The 17552-nt window shown below is 35.5% G+C and overlaps 1 protein-coding gene across 5 annotated transcripts in view; it reads right to left on the minus strand.

Annotated features, from left to right (window-relative positions):
• Positions 1–17552, minus strand: part of LOC108716926 (adhesion G protein-coupled receptor B3) — a 490100-nt gene that overhangs the window by 60388 nt on the left and 412160 nt on the right. For all 5 annotated transcript variants that reach the window (XM_018263507.2, XM_041563155.1, XM_041563156.1 and 2 more), the window contains 4 exons: positions 14094–14244; positions 7981–8050; positions 7217–7283; positions 3827–3912 (listed from right to left, as the gene is read on the minus strand). In XM_018263507.2, the coding sequence (XP_018118996.2) occupies positions 3827–3912; positions 7217–7283; positions 7981–8050; positions 14094–14244 (374 nt within the window). The remainder of the gene's footprint in view (positions 1–3826; positions 3913–7216; positions 7284–7980; positions 8051–14093; positions 14245–17552) is intronic.

A 17552-nucleotide genomic window follows, 5' to 3' on the forward strand; every position in this document is an offset into this window, starting at 1 on the left:
TGTAAACCCAATGGACTCTAGAGAATGCCTTATTTATTATAGCTGAGCAGCACATAGATGGCGAGGAAGTTCATCATAAAGATTAACTATCCCTGCTTGTGCTGTAAGGGGGCAAGACGCAGCCATTTTCTCTCCTTCAATAGTAACACTGCAGAGTCCAGTGGGGCAGAATCTATGTGAAATGAGTTTATGTTCCCTGTGTACTGTAAAATAAAGAATAACATTAAGAAAAAAAAACCTGTTTATTTCTATTGATAATTGCACTTCTTACCTTTAATAGGAAATGTACTATGAGCATATGTGCTGCACAAAGCTGGTGCAATATTCTTATTATTATAATAAAAATAAAATATGTTTAATAAATTAATACAGTATTAAATGGTGTTGGCTATAGATGAGATGCTATGATAATAAAGCATATATATTTAATGTAGCATTTTGTAAACAATACAATAGAGTCACTGTATGTTAAACAAATTGTACATCAGTCAGTGTAATCCACACTACACAATTAGGCCAGTATCATTGCAGGGTGAGAAGGATGGATGTTGAAAGAATGTAGTATCCATAGCAACAGACTTTAAATTCAAAGAGCACAAGATAAATATAATTGTACTGCAGTCACTGTCTTACAATACATCAGTGTTTCTCGGATGCTGTGGATTCAGTCTCCCCCTTTGTGATGCAACATTTGGTCAAGACCCCCCTTAACACACACAGAATTAGGTTATATCAATATGCATGAAAACATTTTTGTATTTGTCCTCCTACTATAGTTTCAGGAATATCTCAGAGAAGGAAAGCGAACAAATAAGTATAAAAAGCACATAGTGGCACACATATACTCACACTTCTATTCTATTTCCCATGTAAATCAGCTAAAGGAAAAACTGGATAGACACCCAAAAACATATTAAGGCATTCACAAAATGCCTGTGACTTAGGGGGTTATTTACTAAACTCCGAATGCAAAAATCCCGAAAAACTTGTGATTTTTTTTAGTATAAAATCTGACTTTTTGAATTCAGAATTTATTATACCCTGAGTAAGGAAAAAGTCAGAATCGGAAAATCCGGCATTTCAGACCTGTCAAGTAGTAATGGGCGAATTTGGCCTGTCATTTTGCTTCCCCGGCGAAACTGCGAAAAATTAGCAAAACGGCGCCGGCGCCTCCTTTTTGACGCAAAACGGACACTGGCATCCAATTTTTTTTTGACGGCAGCGAATTTCCACTTTTTGACGCCGGTGTCCATTTTTTTCCAATTGTTTTTGACGCCGGCGAATTTCCACTGGCGAATTTTCGTGGCGATTTCCCTAAATTTATTCACCGGCGGCGAATCACGTGAATTCGCTGCGTCACTACTGTCGAGGTAAGTCAATGGGAGAAGTCTCAATGATTTTTTGATGTGCACTGTGTTTTTGGGAATAAAGCATAAAAAATCTGAGTTTTAGGGTGGAAAATCAAAAAAAAATTTAAAATTCGGATTTTTTCTCACAAACCACATATTCAGGAAAATCTAATAATAAATGAGCAGCAAAAAACCCGTGCGGATGTAATTGGAGTTTTTTCCAGAACATGTTGAGACTAATGCAGACTTTGATAAATAACCCCCTTATTGTTGTTTCTTCCAAAATCGGTGTATACAACAATTTATATATCTTTAATGATGTTCTTTTGAAGTTCTTTTACAATATAAGGAGAATGCCTATGAGGAAAACCAAAAGCCCCTATCCATATATATAACTATAAGGAAGGTACAGTATGCTCTGTGCATGCAAAAAGCCTATTCTTATTTTAGGCTGTTTTGTTGAAAAAAAAAGTGTTTATAACCTTACTTTTAAATGAGCTATATTATTGCTCAATTGAACAAATCTAAAATATTTATATTTAAATATTTAATTCTTATTATGAGAATAATTTCTTTGTAAGTCCTAATACTGGATGATCTAATGCACTAATTACCATACACATCTTCTAAACATTTGATTTTTCCAAGACATTGCTTCCACACTATTGACCCCATCTAAAAGCTATAGGTTAGCAAGATCAATATAACCGACTTCGCTAAAAATAACATTTGCATTCGGGATAAAGAGAAATTAATGTTTACTGTAATAATCATTAGAGAGATTACTCGATAAAAGTCTTAACAAGAAGATCAGGAGCAAAGTTAAAATTCATAGAAACCCCCTGAATATTATTATGAATGACTGAAACCAACAAGGGTAATTAGTGAAGTGCAGACCATAAAATTACCGCAAAAAGGAAAACAGAAGAATGCTTTGATAATGATTTTCTAATGCTGCAATTATATTGTGACCCCATAAAAGAACACCTGACTTCAATCTGCAAAACTTACTGATTCCACCAAACAATTAAGATTAATAGCTTCTCAACAACTGTCGAGCCTAATTAAAAAAGAAAGGGAGCTTGACAATTTGTTTTACTGACAGCTGTGGTGGAGGAACGTAATAGGAATCTTTCATACAATCATGAACTATGAACTTATTACAACATTCTTAAATAAGAGATATTGACAGAAAATGACTTACACTAACATTGCTTCAGCAAACTGTAATCTAATGTTTAAAGTTAGAAATGACTTTTGGATGTGTTATGCAGAGATGTTTTGGCCTTGGTTTCTTCTTCACTTGCACCAGCTATGCTGATGGAATACAGCAGTAAATCTGTAGATATGGTGTTACACCACGGAGATTCTTGCACACAGTTGCAGTCCATCTTACTTTAGTTACCCTTTACATTTCCCTTTACATTATTGCCGGATATCTCAAGAGTAATTTAAAGGGATACTGTCATGGGAAAAAAAATTTTTTTCAAAATGAATCAGTTCATAGTGCTGCTCAAGCAGAATTCTGCACTGAAATCCATTTCTCAAAAGAGCAAACAGATTTTTTTATATTCAATTTTGAAATCTGACATGGGGCTAGACATTTTGTCTATTTCCCAGCTGCCCCTGGTCATGTGACTTGTGCCTGCACTTTAGGAGAGAAATGCTTTTTGGCAGGCTGCTGTTTTTCCTTCTCAATGTAACTGAATGTGTCTCAGTGGGACATGGGTTTTTACTATTGAGTGTTGTTCTTAGATCTACCAGGCAGCTGTTATCTTGTGTTAGGGAGCTGTTATCTGGTTACCTTCCCATTGTTCTTTTGTTTGGCTGCTGGGGGGGAAAAGGGAGGGGGGTGATATCACTCCAACTTGCAGTACAGCAGTAAAGTGTGATTGAAGTTTATCAAAGCACAAGTCACATGACTTGGGGCAGCTGGGAAATTGACAAAATGTCTAGCCCCATGTCAGATTTCAAAATTGAATATAAAAAAATCTGTTTGCTCTTTTGAGAAATGGATTTCAGTGCAAAATTCTGCTGGAGCAGCACTATTAACTGATTCATTTTGAAAAAAATTTTTTTCTAATGACAGTATCCCTTTAACATGGCAATTTTCTCAGATGACTGAAAGTATCTAGTAGTGATATGACTAAAGCAACTGGACTTTCTGGGTAATCTTGAACATTTTTTACCACTCGTCCACTCATTTTCAAGATTACTCCAATTGTTTTAGACATATAACAAAAAAATACTATATATCATGACCTGAATAAATGAAAACCTCTCTGACAAAATCTGATGATTCTGCACTTTTGTTTCAATATATTATTTCTGATGAATTACCAAAAAAAGGTTTGACATGAATGAAATATCAACTTCTCCGTGATTCATGCAACTATTCCTAGGTTATACAAAATATGGGGGATGAGTAATTATAGTTTTTTATGTATGAAGTAGTGAGAACATGTGAAACGGCTTACCCTGCTCTGTGTTTGAGTTTTTTATCTAGGATACCATCTCTGGAAACAAGTTTATTAAAGACTAAAATTCCAATTACCATGTTGACCTGCATAAAAAAACAAGATTTATTTCAATGAAACAAAACAACGAACACATCACATACACAAAATGTTTTTTGCTAGCATGCAAAACTGCAAATAAGGACTTTAAAATAGTTTGCATTTTGACAAATATGCAACCTTTGAGAATCAGATATTAAATGCATGTCTGTTTCTTATGTGCTCTGTTTTTTTGGGGGTGCCTTAATGAAGAAACAAACTAATTTCCAGGAAAACCAATGTGGTTCGCTTCAGTGACTTACAAAAGCTGAAATGCATTTGTTCAATTTCTATGGCTTTCTACTTATTATACGCACTTTATATACAGTATATTAGCATTGTGAAATGACATGAAAATGCCATTTTGTAATGACTTTCACAAGGTCAATATATGTTCAAGACATATTAAAATAAAAACGTGCTTTCGGGGGCGTTAATGGTCATTAAAGGGTTTGTTCACCTTTGAGATAACTTTTAGGGGGTTATTTACTAAACTCTGAATGCAAAAATCGCGAAAAATTCATATTTTTTTTTTATAAAATCAGTAAATGTAAATGGGAGAAGTCCCAATGATTTTTTGATGTGCGCTGGGTTTTTGGCAATACCCCGAAGTTTTCAGAGTTTTCAAAGTTTTCGGGTGAAAAATCCAAAAAAAAAAAACCGTGAAAATCAGATGAAAAATTTGAAAACCGGATCTTTCACAATTTTTTCCAGCAAACAAAATTTTCGGGGAAAGTATATTAATAAATAAGCCCAAAAACCCGTGCAGATTTGGTAGGAGTTTTTTTCAGAAAATATTGAGATAAATTCAGACTTTGATAAATAACCCCCTAAGTATGATGTAGAGAGCGATATTCTGAGACAATTTGCAATTGGTTTTAATTTTTTATTATTGAAGGTTTTTGAGTTATTTAACTTTTTATTCAGCAGCTCTTCAATTTGCATCTTAAGCAATCTGACAACTAGGGTCCAAATTACCCTAGCAACCATGCATTGATTTGAATAAGAGACTGGAATATGAATAGGAGAGGCCTGAATAGAAGGCTCAGTAATAAAAAGTAACAATAACAATAAATTTGTAGCTTTAAAGAGCATTTGTTTTTTAGAAGGGATTCGGTGACACCCATTTAAAAGCTGCAAAGAGTCAGAAGAAAAAGGCAAATAACTATAAGACTATAAAAAATAAACAATGAAGACCAATTGAAAAGTTTCTTAGAATTGGCCGTTATCTATTAATTGGTGGGGACATCAAATAAAATAACTGAAGGAAGTGGAATAATTCTGAATATTTCAGATTAAAGCTTAGAAGATAGCAGTTCTAATTCTTTAATTATTAGATCCCAATATTTATTTTTATTCCAGCTTGTGCTCTTACTTTTAAGGTATTCTCTTTCACATTTAGACTAAAAATGTATAATGTATACTATAAACGGTAACTATTGCTCAGGACTGGTCTTTGGAATGTTACATGTGTGCAAGCACAAAAAGCACGTATGGAAACAGGTCTCAAAATGACAATTGGCCTTTTCCATACACATTCAAAAAACACATTATTTATAGGAAACTGTGTATTGTTCTAGTGTGTGATCTGAAAAATAAGATGCATTTAGCCTTGACATTTATTCTGAATTTGAAGAGTTACTATTAAATGGTCTATTTAAGATGAATTATCATTGGAAAAAGTCCTGAATCAGTCACAAATAAAAAATAGTTATTTGGAGAGTATCAGGAGAGTATGGGGAAGCCAGTTACATAAAATGGTTATAATGCAGGCTTTTAATTAATAGACACGCATGTAAAATTTGTCTACAATGCAAGGACATTTACGGTTGAGATCATATTAAAATATGATTGATAACGTTGGTTCAATCAGGGGAGGTGCATTCTGTGTTACTATTAGGGATGTAGCGAACTGCCGATTTGGTGTTCGCGAACGCCGTTCGCGAACACCGGCAAAAAATGCGAACGTTCGCGAACAGTTTGCGAACTTCGAACACCCGCTAAAATCGTTCGATTCGAATGATCGAAGGATTTTAGTCGTTCGATCGAACGATTTTCATTCGAATCGAACGATCGAAGCATTCGATCGAATGCTTTTCATTCGATCGAATGCTTACAATCGTTCGAACGAATGGAAATCGTTCGATTTTTAGCGGTCGAAGGAATTCGAATGGTCGAATGGTCGAACGATTTGTATTCGAATCGAACGCGAACTCAAAATGCGAACGTCGCGCGACGTTCGCGAACATTCGGCGGACGCGAACGGTCGAAGTTCGCGCGAACAAGTTCGCCGGCGAACAGTTCGCTACATCCCTAGTTACTATACATAATAGTTAAGAACCAATAGTTAATGGTTCTTGTAACATTTGAACTCTCTGGAACTCACATCATTTAGGAATGTCCTGAAATCAATTTTATTGTATCTGGGTTTAGACAAATGAATCTAAACACAAGTGCTTTGTTGACCTATAAGAGCTTAATTTAATTTTGAAGAATGTCTGAACTCTTTTCCGCAGTGATGCTTTCAGTATTATTAAATTTCAGTTACCTATAGCAAGCAATCAACAATTTGGATCGCCCTACTACAGGTTAGATGACAAAAGCATGAAAGATAATTCCTACGGCTATCTGGAATGGCGCTATTATGATAACTGGTGCCACATCTACATTTTGGAATACTTTATATCTTTATACTTCATTCTCCATTGTAGGTGTGCTTCTAAATATCCAACGTGAGCAAGCCCACACCCACAATATGCAGACCTGCATCTATGCGACTTCACTATACAGAGCTAGTTGTAGGATGCCTTTAGAATGTAAATGCACACCTGCAATGAAGTATAAAGTCTAAGGGGAAGAGTTTTCCACAATGTTGCTCTGACATTCCGGGATGATGTAACAGGAAGCCAGTTGCCCAGAATGAGATAAGAGCTGCAATTTTATTTTTCACATTAGGCCCCTTAATGTCTCTATGAGACATGTAGACTACATGTTTCACTCCTATTTTAGTTAAGGTTGGCTTAACATGGCTTAACACATATGTATTTAATGTGTGTACTTAAAAGTATATTGAATAAAGAGGATATATTTTAATATTCTAACACACATATCTATCTATCTATCTATCTATCTATCTATCTATCTATCTATCTATCTATCTATCTATCTATCTATCTATCTATCTATCTATCTATCTATCTATCTATCAATCATCTTTGTATGTGTATGCCATCTAATAAAAACATACATACATTTTATTAAAATACATTTAAGGCATCTGTGTATTGAGCTTAACTAAATTGTTCATTTTACCAAAACAACAGCAGCTGCAGGTCCAACAAAAGCATACAGTAGCCCTCCTTCAAGTGACAGCCAGCAACTGGAAAAATAATTCATAAAGACAATGTCAGGAAGACTTACATTCCTTTTAACTTATGGGACACAACATTTGCCTTGACAAATGATTTCAAATCATGCAGCAGTGATGCACTTATACTGTATAATAGATTTAGTCAATTAAACATAGACGGCAAATCAAGAGTCAATAGAACATTTTTTTTTTAAATGAGGCACATTGAATACTGAAACTGTAAATTGGGATGATAGGAATTATGGCTCTGATTATTTCAAACAATTCAAGACAGGTTCATAATACGTTCTACAGATGTGACACAAATTTACAGCTTTCTACAAAGCATAGTTCCCCCCGAGAGAATAAAAAAATATCCTGCACAATTTTAATGTATTTACATACATTGTCAATGTAAAGCAGGGATGTTCAAATTGTGGGATACAACAATAACTGAAGTCGTTCTGCTGGAATCCCTGTTTATTATTTGTAGTTCCATGACAGATGGCGTTGCACAATTTAGAAACTCCTGATATACAGCTGTACTACTTAATAATATGGATGTGGGATAAAAGTAAATGGGTCAACTCAAACAAAAACGAAATAAGTGCACATATGTATACACTGGGGAACTATGATATGTGTGGCTATTAATTGTATCCTTTAAAAATGACACTGCTATGAAATAAAGCAAGCACATATGCAGTTTTCATATAAGGTCACTTACTAGTGAGGAGTCCCATATCCTTTTGCTTTGGTGAAACCCATCGATATAGCCACTACTAATGCTGGTAGACCTGATAAGAATAGAAAAACAAACTGATATCACGCCGCGTACTGAACCCCTGGCGCAACAGAATCATAATTTTTAGAACAAGATAAGCTGAAGTGTTTAATTAAACAAAATATAAGATGTATGTGTAAACAATATTTTAAGCTTTCTAGACTTCCCAGTTTTATCTATTTTCTGTCACTTGAACTGTAATTTATTGCAGCAATAATATCAAGCCAGAGAAAGGGGAAAAATGTCCTCTAGACATATGGCCATACTGTAATGAAATATAAAAGCAAGGATGAAGTAAAATGATTATACAGACTGTGGAACAGTAGCATATACAGAAGTGTACTTTGAACATAAAGAGACTGTACATGCACAGCTGGAGCCTTTGGTATTGTAACCAATGGCACCTTAAAGGGGTGGTTCACCTTTTAGTTAACTGTTAGTATGTTACAGAATTGATCATTCTAAGCAACTTTACAAGTGGTCTTCAATATTTATTGTTTTATAATTATTTGCCTTCTTCTTCTTCTGACTTTTTCCAGCTTTTAAAAGGGGGTCACTGACTCATCTTACTCACCTTTCTATCTAAGTCCTCTCCTATTCATGTTCTAGTCTCTTATTTAAACCAATTCATGGTTGCTAGGGTAAATTGGACCCTAGCAACTAGATTGCTGAAATTACAAACTGGAGAGCTGCTGAATAAAAAGCTAAATATCTCATACAACACACAATGATAAATGGTAACCAATCAGATATTGTCTCAGAATAACACTCCCTACATCATACTTAAAGTTAATTCAAAGGGGAACAACTCCCTTAATAAAGTGTTGCTGCTGACTATATTGTTTCTTAAAGGGGTTATTCACCTTCCAAACCTTTTTCAGTTCAATTCCGTTTTTAATGTTTTACCATTTTTTCAAAGTTTAAAGTTTAATATCCCTGTCTCTGGTGTTTCAGTCTGGCAGCTCAGTAATTCAGGTGCAGACTTTAAACTGTTACAATTTTGCAACATTTAGGGGCAGATTTATCAATTCGGATGTCGAATTCGAATGATTTATCGCAAAAGCTTCGATTGAATAAAAATCGTTCGATCAAACAATGAAATCGTTTGAATCGAACGATTCGAACGATTTTAATCGATCGAAGGATTTTTATTCAATCAAAAAAAAACTTAGAGAAGTGCTGGGAAAGGTCCCCATAGGCTAACATTGCACCTCGGTAGGTTTAAAGTGGCGAAGTGTGAAGTCGAAGCATTTTTTAAAGAAACAGTAATTTGATTATCGAATGGTCGAATGGTCGAACGATTTTTACTTTGAATCGTTAGAATCATTCGATTTGATCGAATACGATCAGATTTGACCAATTCGATGGTCCAAGTACCCAAAAAAATACTTCGAAATTAGAATTTTTTTCCATTCGAATTCTTCACTCAAGGTTAATAAATCTGCCCCTTAGTTGATACATTTTTCAGCAGCATCTCTGGAATATTAGCAACTATTGTATCAATTCTAACAGCTGTCTGTAATGAAACCCAGAAATTCTGCTCAGCAGGGAGAACGATAAGAAATGTATCAACTAAATGTATCAATTTAGAACAGTTTACAGGGTCGGCGACCCCCTTCTCAGAGCTGCTTTAGAAGGTGAAAAATGCAACTTTACACTTCAATATTAGAAAAACAGTCACACATAGAAAATAGAAAGTAATTGGAAAAAGTCTTTATTTTTGGTGATCTATCTGAAACTAACTGAACTGAAAACGATGTTTGAAGGTGAACAACCCCTTTAAGGGTTTCTATCTTTGTAATTATGATTATTTTGGTTAATTATGGTGTGATTAGCCACTAACTTTTTAAATAGCAGAATCATAAGAAATGCACAAAATGGAGATTATAGTTGATCTTGCCGGAATGTGCACTGCCTACAAATGAATTTCTCGTAGTAATCCTGTTACACAATATATGCTGGATGGTGATGTATTATCAGCACAGATGTGGTCATCTATTTGCCAGAAATGAATCATTTATGGCGCAGTATTCCCCCCCCCCCCAAATGCTGCTATTCTTTAGCAGTGGATAAATTACTTAGATGTTGCTAGGTTACCAGTACATTTTTTTCCCAAAGCTAAAACGTAAACTAAGCTTGCAGTTATTTTATCCCCGCATTCCAGTCGCAAAGATTTATCATCATAAAATAATACAAGTACGCTGTATCCGTTTTAAGTATGCAAAGGTACATTTAATATCAAAGGTTTTTTTTTTCTTTATTGCCTAAAAGTTTTCCAGCATCTCTAAATGAACCCATGTATTAGATCTTTTAGCGCAAAGCATTTATTGGCAGCTTGAATATCTCGCCCATATTGATCTGTAGTCAATACAGACATTTCTAACACCTTCATTTTTTATGACATGAAACAGAATACACTGTAATTTGACAGGAAATTTAGAGGGCTCCTGTGTTTAATCAGGGAAATGGGTTTGATTTACAATCATTTCATTTTGTGTAGCTCAGACAGCAATGTTGATTCAAATACTGATTTAGTCTTGTATTTTAAAATGGATACATTTGTGTATGGATGTGGAATATGCATTTTCCTGGCTTGCAGCATTAGATTTTTCTATTATCGCTGGCTACTACAACGACAGGGAATAAGCATTGGAATGTATTGTGTGGCTTAGGAAAATTATGGAGCAATACTTTAGGGGTTATTTACTAAACTCCAAAACTTTGTGGTTTTTTAATATAAAATCTGAGTTTTTAGTGGGAAAAAGTCAGAATCTGAAAATCCAGCATCTCAGACCTGCCGAGGTTGCATATAAGTCAATTGGGGAAGTCCCAAAGATTTTTTTTTTCTGCGCTGGTTTGTGTGCAATAACCCAGAGATTCTGGGGTTTTTGGGGAAAAAATCAGGCGGAAAAACTGAAAAATTTGTATGATTCGTATTGTTCACTTATTAAAAAATAAGGCGACAGAACTCGTGCGGATTTGGTCAGAGTTTTTTGAGACAAGATTGGGATAAATTCAGAATTTGATATATGACCCCCTTTGTTATAGTAATATAAGCAATGCAACATAAGCGTCATTGCGGCAAAACAAGTGCACTAATAATACACTGATGAATACTGGGATGGAACACATTGCACATATTGCATGTCTCAGTGACAGCAAGGAAGGAAGAGAGCAGTGCTGAGTGCAGCTACTGTATATGGAAGTGCAAGGAGAGCACTTTAAGTAATACATGAGGTTTCTATGTGCAACTGGCTGCAGGGAAATTGGCCCACAACTGCTCTTGTGGTTGTAACGACCCCTATAGTTTTTAAGCAACTGAGATGTTAGAAGTTCCCACAGATTGTGGTGCTGCAGTCTATCATTCAGTTCTCTTACATGGCTTCTTTGAGTAATCCTGTACATAGCACCAACTGATGTACTTGGCTCTCTCACAGGCTTGCAAGCAAATTGTTAGCTGTACCTACTGCCCAGGCTCTGATCTTGATCACGGCCTGCCAGTGTGAATTAAAGAATTCATGGAGAGGTTTTCAAAAACATATTTAAGATTTCTCTTTGTAAAACTTTGTTTAAAAGAAAAGATTTCACTTTTTGATTTATAAACCTGCTCAGTGATACTATATATACATTATATTACTCGCTAGGTAAAACATGTTCAGCCAATGCATTTGTGATCAGTCTGACTATCAACGGGGGAAATATACAGCAAAATTTACAATATTTATTTAGCCAACCAACCTACCCAGATGCATTTTTTGAAGTTTGTACTTTCCTTGCTTTTAACAGATTATTGGTCAGTCTGACTAGTAAGCCCTAATATGGCTATACTATTGGTCCTGCCCATATTTTTATTATTTATGAGTGCTGTAAGTTAAAGTAACACATTATTATACAACAATATTGTATTATACATCTTGACCAAATTTACAGCATTCACATGCAACGTGAGTACAGCATAAGCATAAGGGACTTACGCCCCTGACGAAGCCGTGTTACGCGAAATGCGTTGGGCAGTGTAGGTGGTCTGTGGGAGACAGCTCCAATCCGGTCCCAACGTAGCTATGTAGAATTGGACTCTTGGGATATCGGACTTGAAAAGGGTGGTGGGCTGATCATTTGTGCAATTTAGTGTAACTTACTTATATTAAAATAACGGATGACCTGCATTAACAGGCTTTTGATACGCTTGACTTCCACCTACTGCAGTTTTTAAACATTATGTTTTTTAAGGCAACAGTCCTGCACCGCATGAAGTATGATATGCAGTGAGTCTGTTCAGATTTGTTTGTCTTGTGTGGGCGTGTAGCCCATGACTAAGCACCCTGAATGGGTGCGAAACGCGTAGGGTGGATGGAGATGTAGATTTATATGCTTTTAAACTTTGTATGAATACAATTATTCGTTTAATCTAATTTCTCTGGTCCTATGGATCCGTTGAGTGCTGGTCAGCCCTGCTTTTTTCTTTGACGTGCCACTCCCTGAGGCTGGGGGTCTGGGGCTGGTGCACCTGGACCACTCATTACTCGGTGAGTCATTTACAATTCATTTACCTTGTCCTTTCCTAACTATCAAATTGTGTGGGCATGGCCCAGGTTTTTTAAATTAATTAATTAAAAGTGAAGTTTTATTGCTAAGAATGACTGAGTCATCTTATCCATTATCACCCGAACTGGTTTGCATTGGAGTTTAGGACTGGGCCCTGAATCTACAAGGGTCTCTTCAGTCTGCTTTGTTGTACAGCATAAGCTCATCACAAACCAAATTTAATGACTTTAAAATGACTTTAGATCAGAGGTTTCCAAACTTTGGGGATGGTCCCTCATTGGGCCCGAATCAGACTCTGACTCTGTGTTGGGGTCTTAGCCCGAATTACAGATATTTTTGAGGATTATGCCTATTTTCTCTTACAGTTACACTTCAGCAGACAATTAAAAGTTTAGCATTAAAAAAAAATTTCAACCATAAAAGAATGACTACTCAAAGTACAAGAAATATTCCAGTTTGAAAATCTGAAACAGATTTAAACTGAACAAAATCAACAAATACAATTTACTTGTAAATGGTTTCCTTAGATCTCTTTTACTGAATCAAGAGATTATCAAGATCTAATCTCAGGAGGTAGATAATAATAAAAGAAACCATTGTTTCTGGTGCCTCCAAACCAACCAGGGTCATAATAGACCCCTTGCTCTCATCCACCTCCGGTCCTCCTTCCTCTTCCTTCTATTTTCTCTTTTTTTCGCTTTCTTTTTTTTTTTTCTTCTTTCTCTGTAAAATACTTTTATAGGGAAGGACTTCCAAATAAGGAGTATACTAATGTTCCTATCTAGAAATAAGAAGGAGATTCTCGAGTAGAGATGTGAATTTGCTATGCCTGTATGTCATTCCACTTTTTTGTTGTCAAAACTTTTTTTTTGGATAAATCAAAATAAAGAATTTAAAAAAAAAATGATTTGGGAATGAGCATTTATTCAGTGTTCTTTATATTGCTGGAGCTAATACTCATTGTCAGTTACAGTAAGGTTTTTTATATATCTTTATATGAGCTAAGGGGATCCCCCACAACAGGTTCAGCCTGTATGGAGGGCTTTAATGAAAAACTTTAACAACCACTGTTCGACATGGACTGATTGCAAAGGTGAACTAGAAGAGCCTAAAGTGTATAAGTAACTTGCTAGTAATCAGAAATAGAGTTAGTTGTGTTATATTGTACTGTACTTATGAAATGAAATATGCTTTTTCATTATAGGGAGCTGCTAAAATATTTTTGCCGTTAATGTCTTGTTTTGTTCTCCATTAATTATTCAGGAATATGAAGCTTTTTATGGTTTCTGATTTTATTGTTTAATTAATTTAATTAATATATTGATTTAATAAAATGTTGCAGTAATGCATTAACATATATAAACTTGCAGTTATTTTTATTAACATACATAAATATATGTCTTGAAACAATTGAGTTCTCATGATGTTGTCTGCATTATGTATGTGCTACACCACATTCTTCATTAACATGCTGTTTTGGTACTCGACTATGGTTTAATAATGAAACATACCCCAACCAAGGCAAAGAAAGCGTTTTCTTATGACTCTTGTTCGGATTTTCCCCGTAACTGCCATATATGACTGCCATGCTTCTGTCAATACCCAGCAGAAGGAAGCCAGGAAGAAAAAGTGCAGAAAAGCTGTTGTCATGGTGCAAATACCCTAAAGAAAAGAAAATAGATACTGGGGTCATTCATGATCATTTTTGCATTGAACAAAAGCTATATAAACTGTTTTAATAGTTATGCAGTAGTTTCTCTAGTTCAGTTACTCCAAGTTAATATTTTTAGAAACTCAGTGGTTTTTTGAACTCTTGCTTGTCCATTTATAGTTACAAGGTCTATGGTAATGATACACAAACATAAGAAGGCAAATGATATGCAGAAAATTAGTCTTAAATAACAAAACAGTAGTACACACTTATAACATATTATTTTACAATTATATCTTGCTACAATGACTCATCAACCTTGATTTTAATTTGAAGAGAAAAAAACACTTTAGATTCAACAGTAATGAGAGTTTGCTTAAAGGGCATGTCAGTGTTGATACAGTGTGGATAAGGCAGCATTCAGCCAGCACATTGGCAAAAATGCGTGTTTGTTGCTTGTAACTGATATTGGCTCTTGGGTTAATGCAGGCATATATAGTTTAGATTTTAACCCCCATTTCTCAATATCAATATTCAACCCCCCCTTCTCAATATTGTAGGCTAGGAACAGTAAGACACCCAAATGTTGGGTGTTTAGGGTAGAAGAATCAAACAATTCCTTAACAGCTATGTGCTGAATAACAGATAAGCAGTCCATTTATTCACTGAGCTGCCACTTCCCACTGTTCTTAATCTCCTTTCACAGTCTGATTGAGGCGCTGAACTGTGCTGCAATGCTACCGATGGATCTTTAAGTAGTTTTAAATCTCCCTTCAAATCACTGTCAAGAAGTCATGACAGATTTCAGATGGCACCACACTGTCTGTTTAGTGCATACTACTACACACGGCAGAAGGTATTTCACGCTTCAGTCCTTTCATTGCCACTACTTCAATGTTAGAATGAAAGAAAGTTTACAATTGCCTAATATAGGTTTCTCTCCCCTTAAAAAAGCTGTGTGAGTGTAAGCAGTCTGCCAATGCAGGGTGATGATTGTTGTTTCAAAGTGGATCAAATATTGCCAGAAACCAATGTCTGACACTCAGGATTATCATTTGCATTAAATTCATCCTCATCTGAGTTTAAGAAAAATCACCCAAATCCAAGTCTTCCAGTTTTGACTAATATATATATATATATATATATATATATATATATATATATATATATATATATATATATATATATATACCTGTATATATATAGTCTGTGGCTTACATAGGCTTGGCTTTATTTGTCTGCCAGAATACAGTGCTTGACATAATTACAACAAACATTTTTGCTGTGCTGAGTGGACCATGTGCTGTGCAAGATCAAACCTCCGTATTCCTAAAATATAGCAGGGTTGCTGAACTTCTCTCATGGTGGGAGATGCAGCTCTGCTGGTTGCAGAGTTTTGGGCCATCCTCTCTGTAGGTAAAGACTAATACTCAGTGGTGGATATAATGACATAGTGCTGATCTCAAGTCTTCATTGAGGAACAGCAGAGCATAGTAGCTATCTCTTAAGGAAATCTGGCTTAAGAATATTGCCTTGGGTTAGACTGGCAATGTCCTATTTATTTGATGAAATTTTAATAAATGCTGTGGCCATTTACCCCATTTCTGGCTCCAGGTGTTTCATTAATGTATGTACCAATGGGGTTCAGTGGGATGGTTAAAGGCTAAGGGTCTGAAGGGGTGGCCTCTGGTGCGGTGATCCTCTTCATGGGTAAAATGTCCCCCTGCTATTTGTCTATAATGTCCTCTAATATACTTGTAAAGTGTAATCATGTCCCCTCTTTTTTCCAGATAAAACAACCCCGACCTTGACAGTCTACCATCAAACTTTAAGTCTTCCATCCCTCTAACCAGGTTGGTTGCACGTCTCTATACTCTCTCCAGCTCATTTATATTCCTTTTAAGGACTGGAGCCCAAAACTGCACTGCATACTCCAGATGAGGCCTTACCAGGGACCTATAAAGAGGTAAAATTATATTTTCATCCCTAGTGTTTATGCCCTTTTTTATGCAAAACAGTACTTTAGTGGCCACAGAATGTTATCTACAAAAACCCCTAGATCCTTCTCATTTAAGGAAACTCCCAACACATTGCCATTTAGTGTATAACTTGCATTTATATTATTTTTGCCAAAGTGCATAACTTTGCATTTATCAACATTGAACCTCATTTTCCAGTTTGCTGCCAAGTTTTCCAGCTTAGTCAAATCACTCTGCAAAGTGGCAGCATCCTGAATGGAACCTATAGTTCTGAACAAATTTGTATCATCAGCAAAAAATAGAAACAGTACTTTCAATGCCCAACTCCAGGTTTAATAAACAAGTTGAAAAGCAAAGGACCTAGTACAGAGCCCTGTGGTACTCTACTAACAACACTGGTTCAATTAGAAAATGTTCCAAATTCCACCACTACTCTTTGTATTCTATCTTTTAGCCAGTTCTCTATCCATGTACAAATATTTTTCAGGCCAATATTCCTTAATTTAACCAGTAACCTTTTGTGTGGCACTGTATCAAATGCTTTAGCAAAGTTGAAGTAGATCACATCCACTGCCATACCAGAATCAAGGTCCCTGCTTACCTTCTCAAAGAAAAAGAAATTACACATAATATGTTTATAGTTTTCACCCTTCCATCGATCCAATACATTCGTATATCCTTTGTTATGATTTTTACTTTCAGGCAGGCCACTAGTGGATGAAATAACACTCCCCTTTGGTTTTTAGTCAGGAATACCAAGACTGAAACTAAAATACTGATGTGTATGCCCCATTCAAAGGCAACAAGGACAACATTAGCAAACCATAAACATGACAGAGGGTGAAAATCATTGCTGTAAAGGTGTTTGCATTTAGGAGGCATAAAACTGGCTCTAAGTGTATAAAACCAAATTGCATATGATTACTAGTATGTTTTTGGTGGCTTGCCAATCCATACTGATATCCATGCTATTGGCCAGTTTACACATGGCTTCTGTGTTGTCTTTGAGGGTAAAAGGGAAGTTGAGAGAGCTAATGGATTATGCAGTTTTACACCTAATGGATAATGCAGGCTCTTCCCAATGCTCATATTATGCAAAGGATCCAAAGTGAGACATAGTATAAATATTGGAAACAAACATAAGATTAAATAATCTAACAAAGATTATATTTAATAATCAGCCATCGCTGTCTTATGTTGTTATAAACATCAACTCAGCAGATCCCAATAAATAATATCTAATCTTTACCATATTGTACTTAATACATCACACATTTGCCTTTCACGTCAACATTTTATGTAATTTCTATGTTAAACAGTGATGAGGAATACTACCGAGA

This window comes from Xenopus laevis, chromosome 5L (assembly GCF_017654675.1).
Source record: "Xenopus laevis strain J_2021 chromosome 5L, Xenopus_laevis_v10.1, whole genome shotgun sequence".
NCBI lineage: Eukaryota > Metazoa > Chordata > Amphibia > Anura > Pipidae > Xenopus > Xenopus laevis.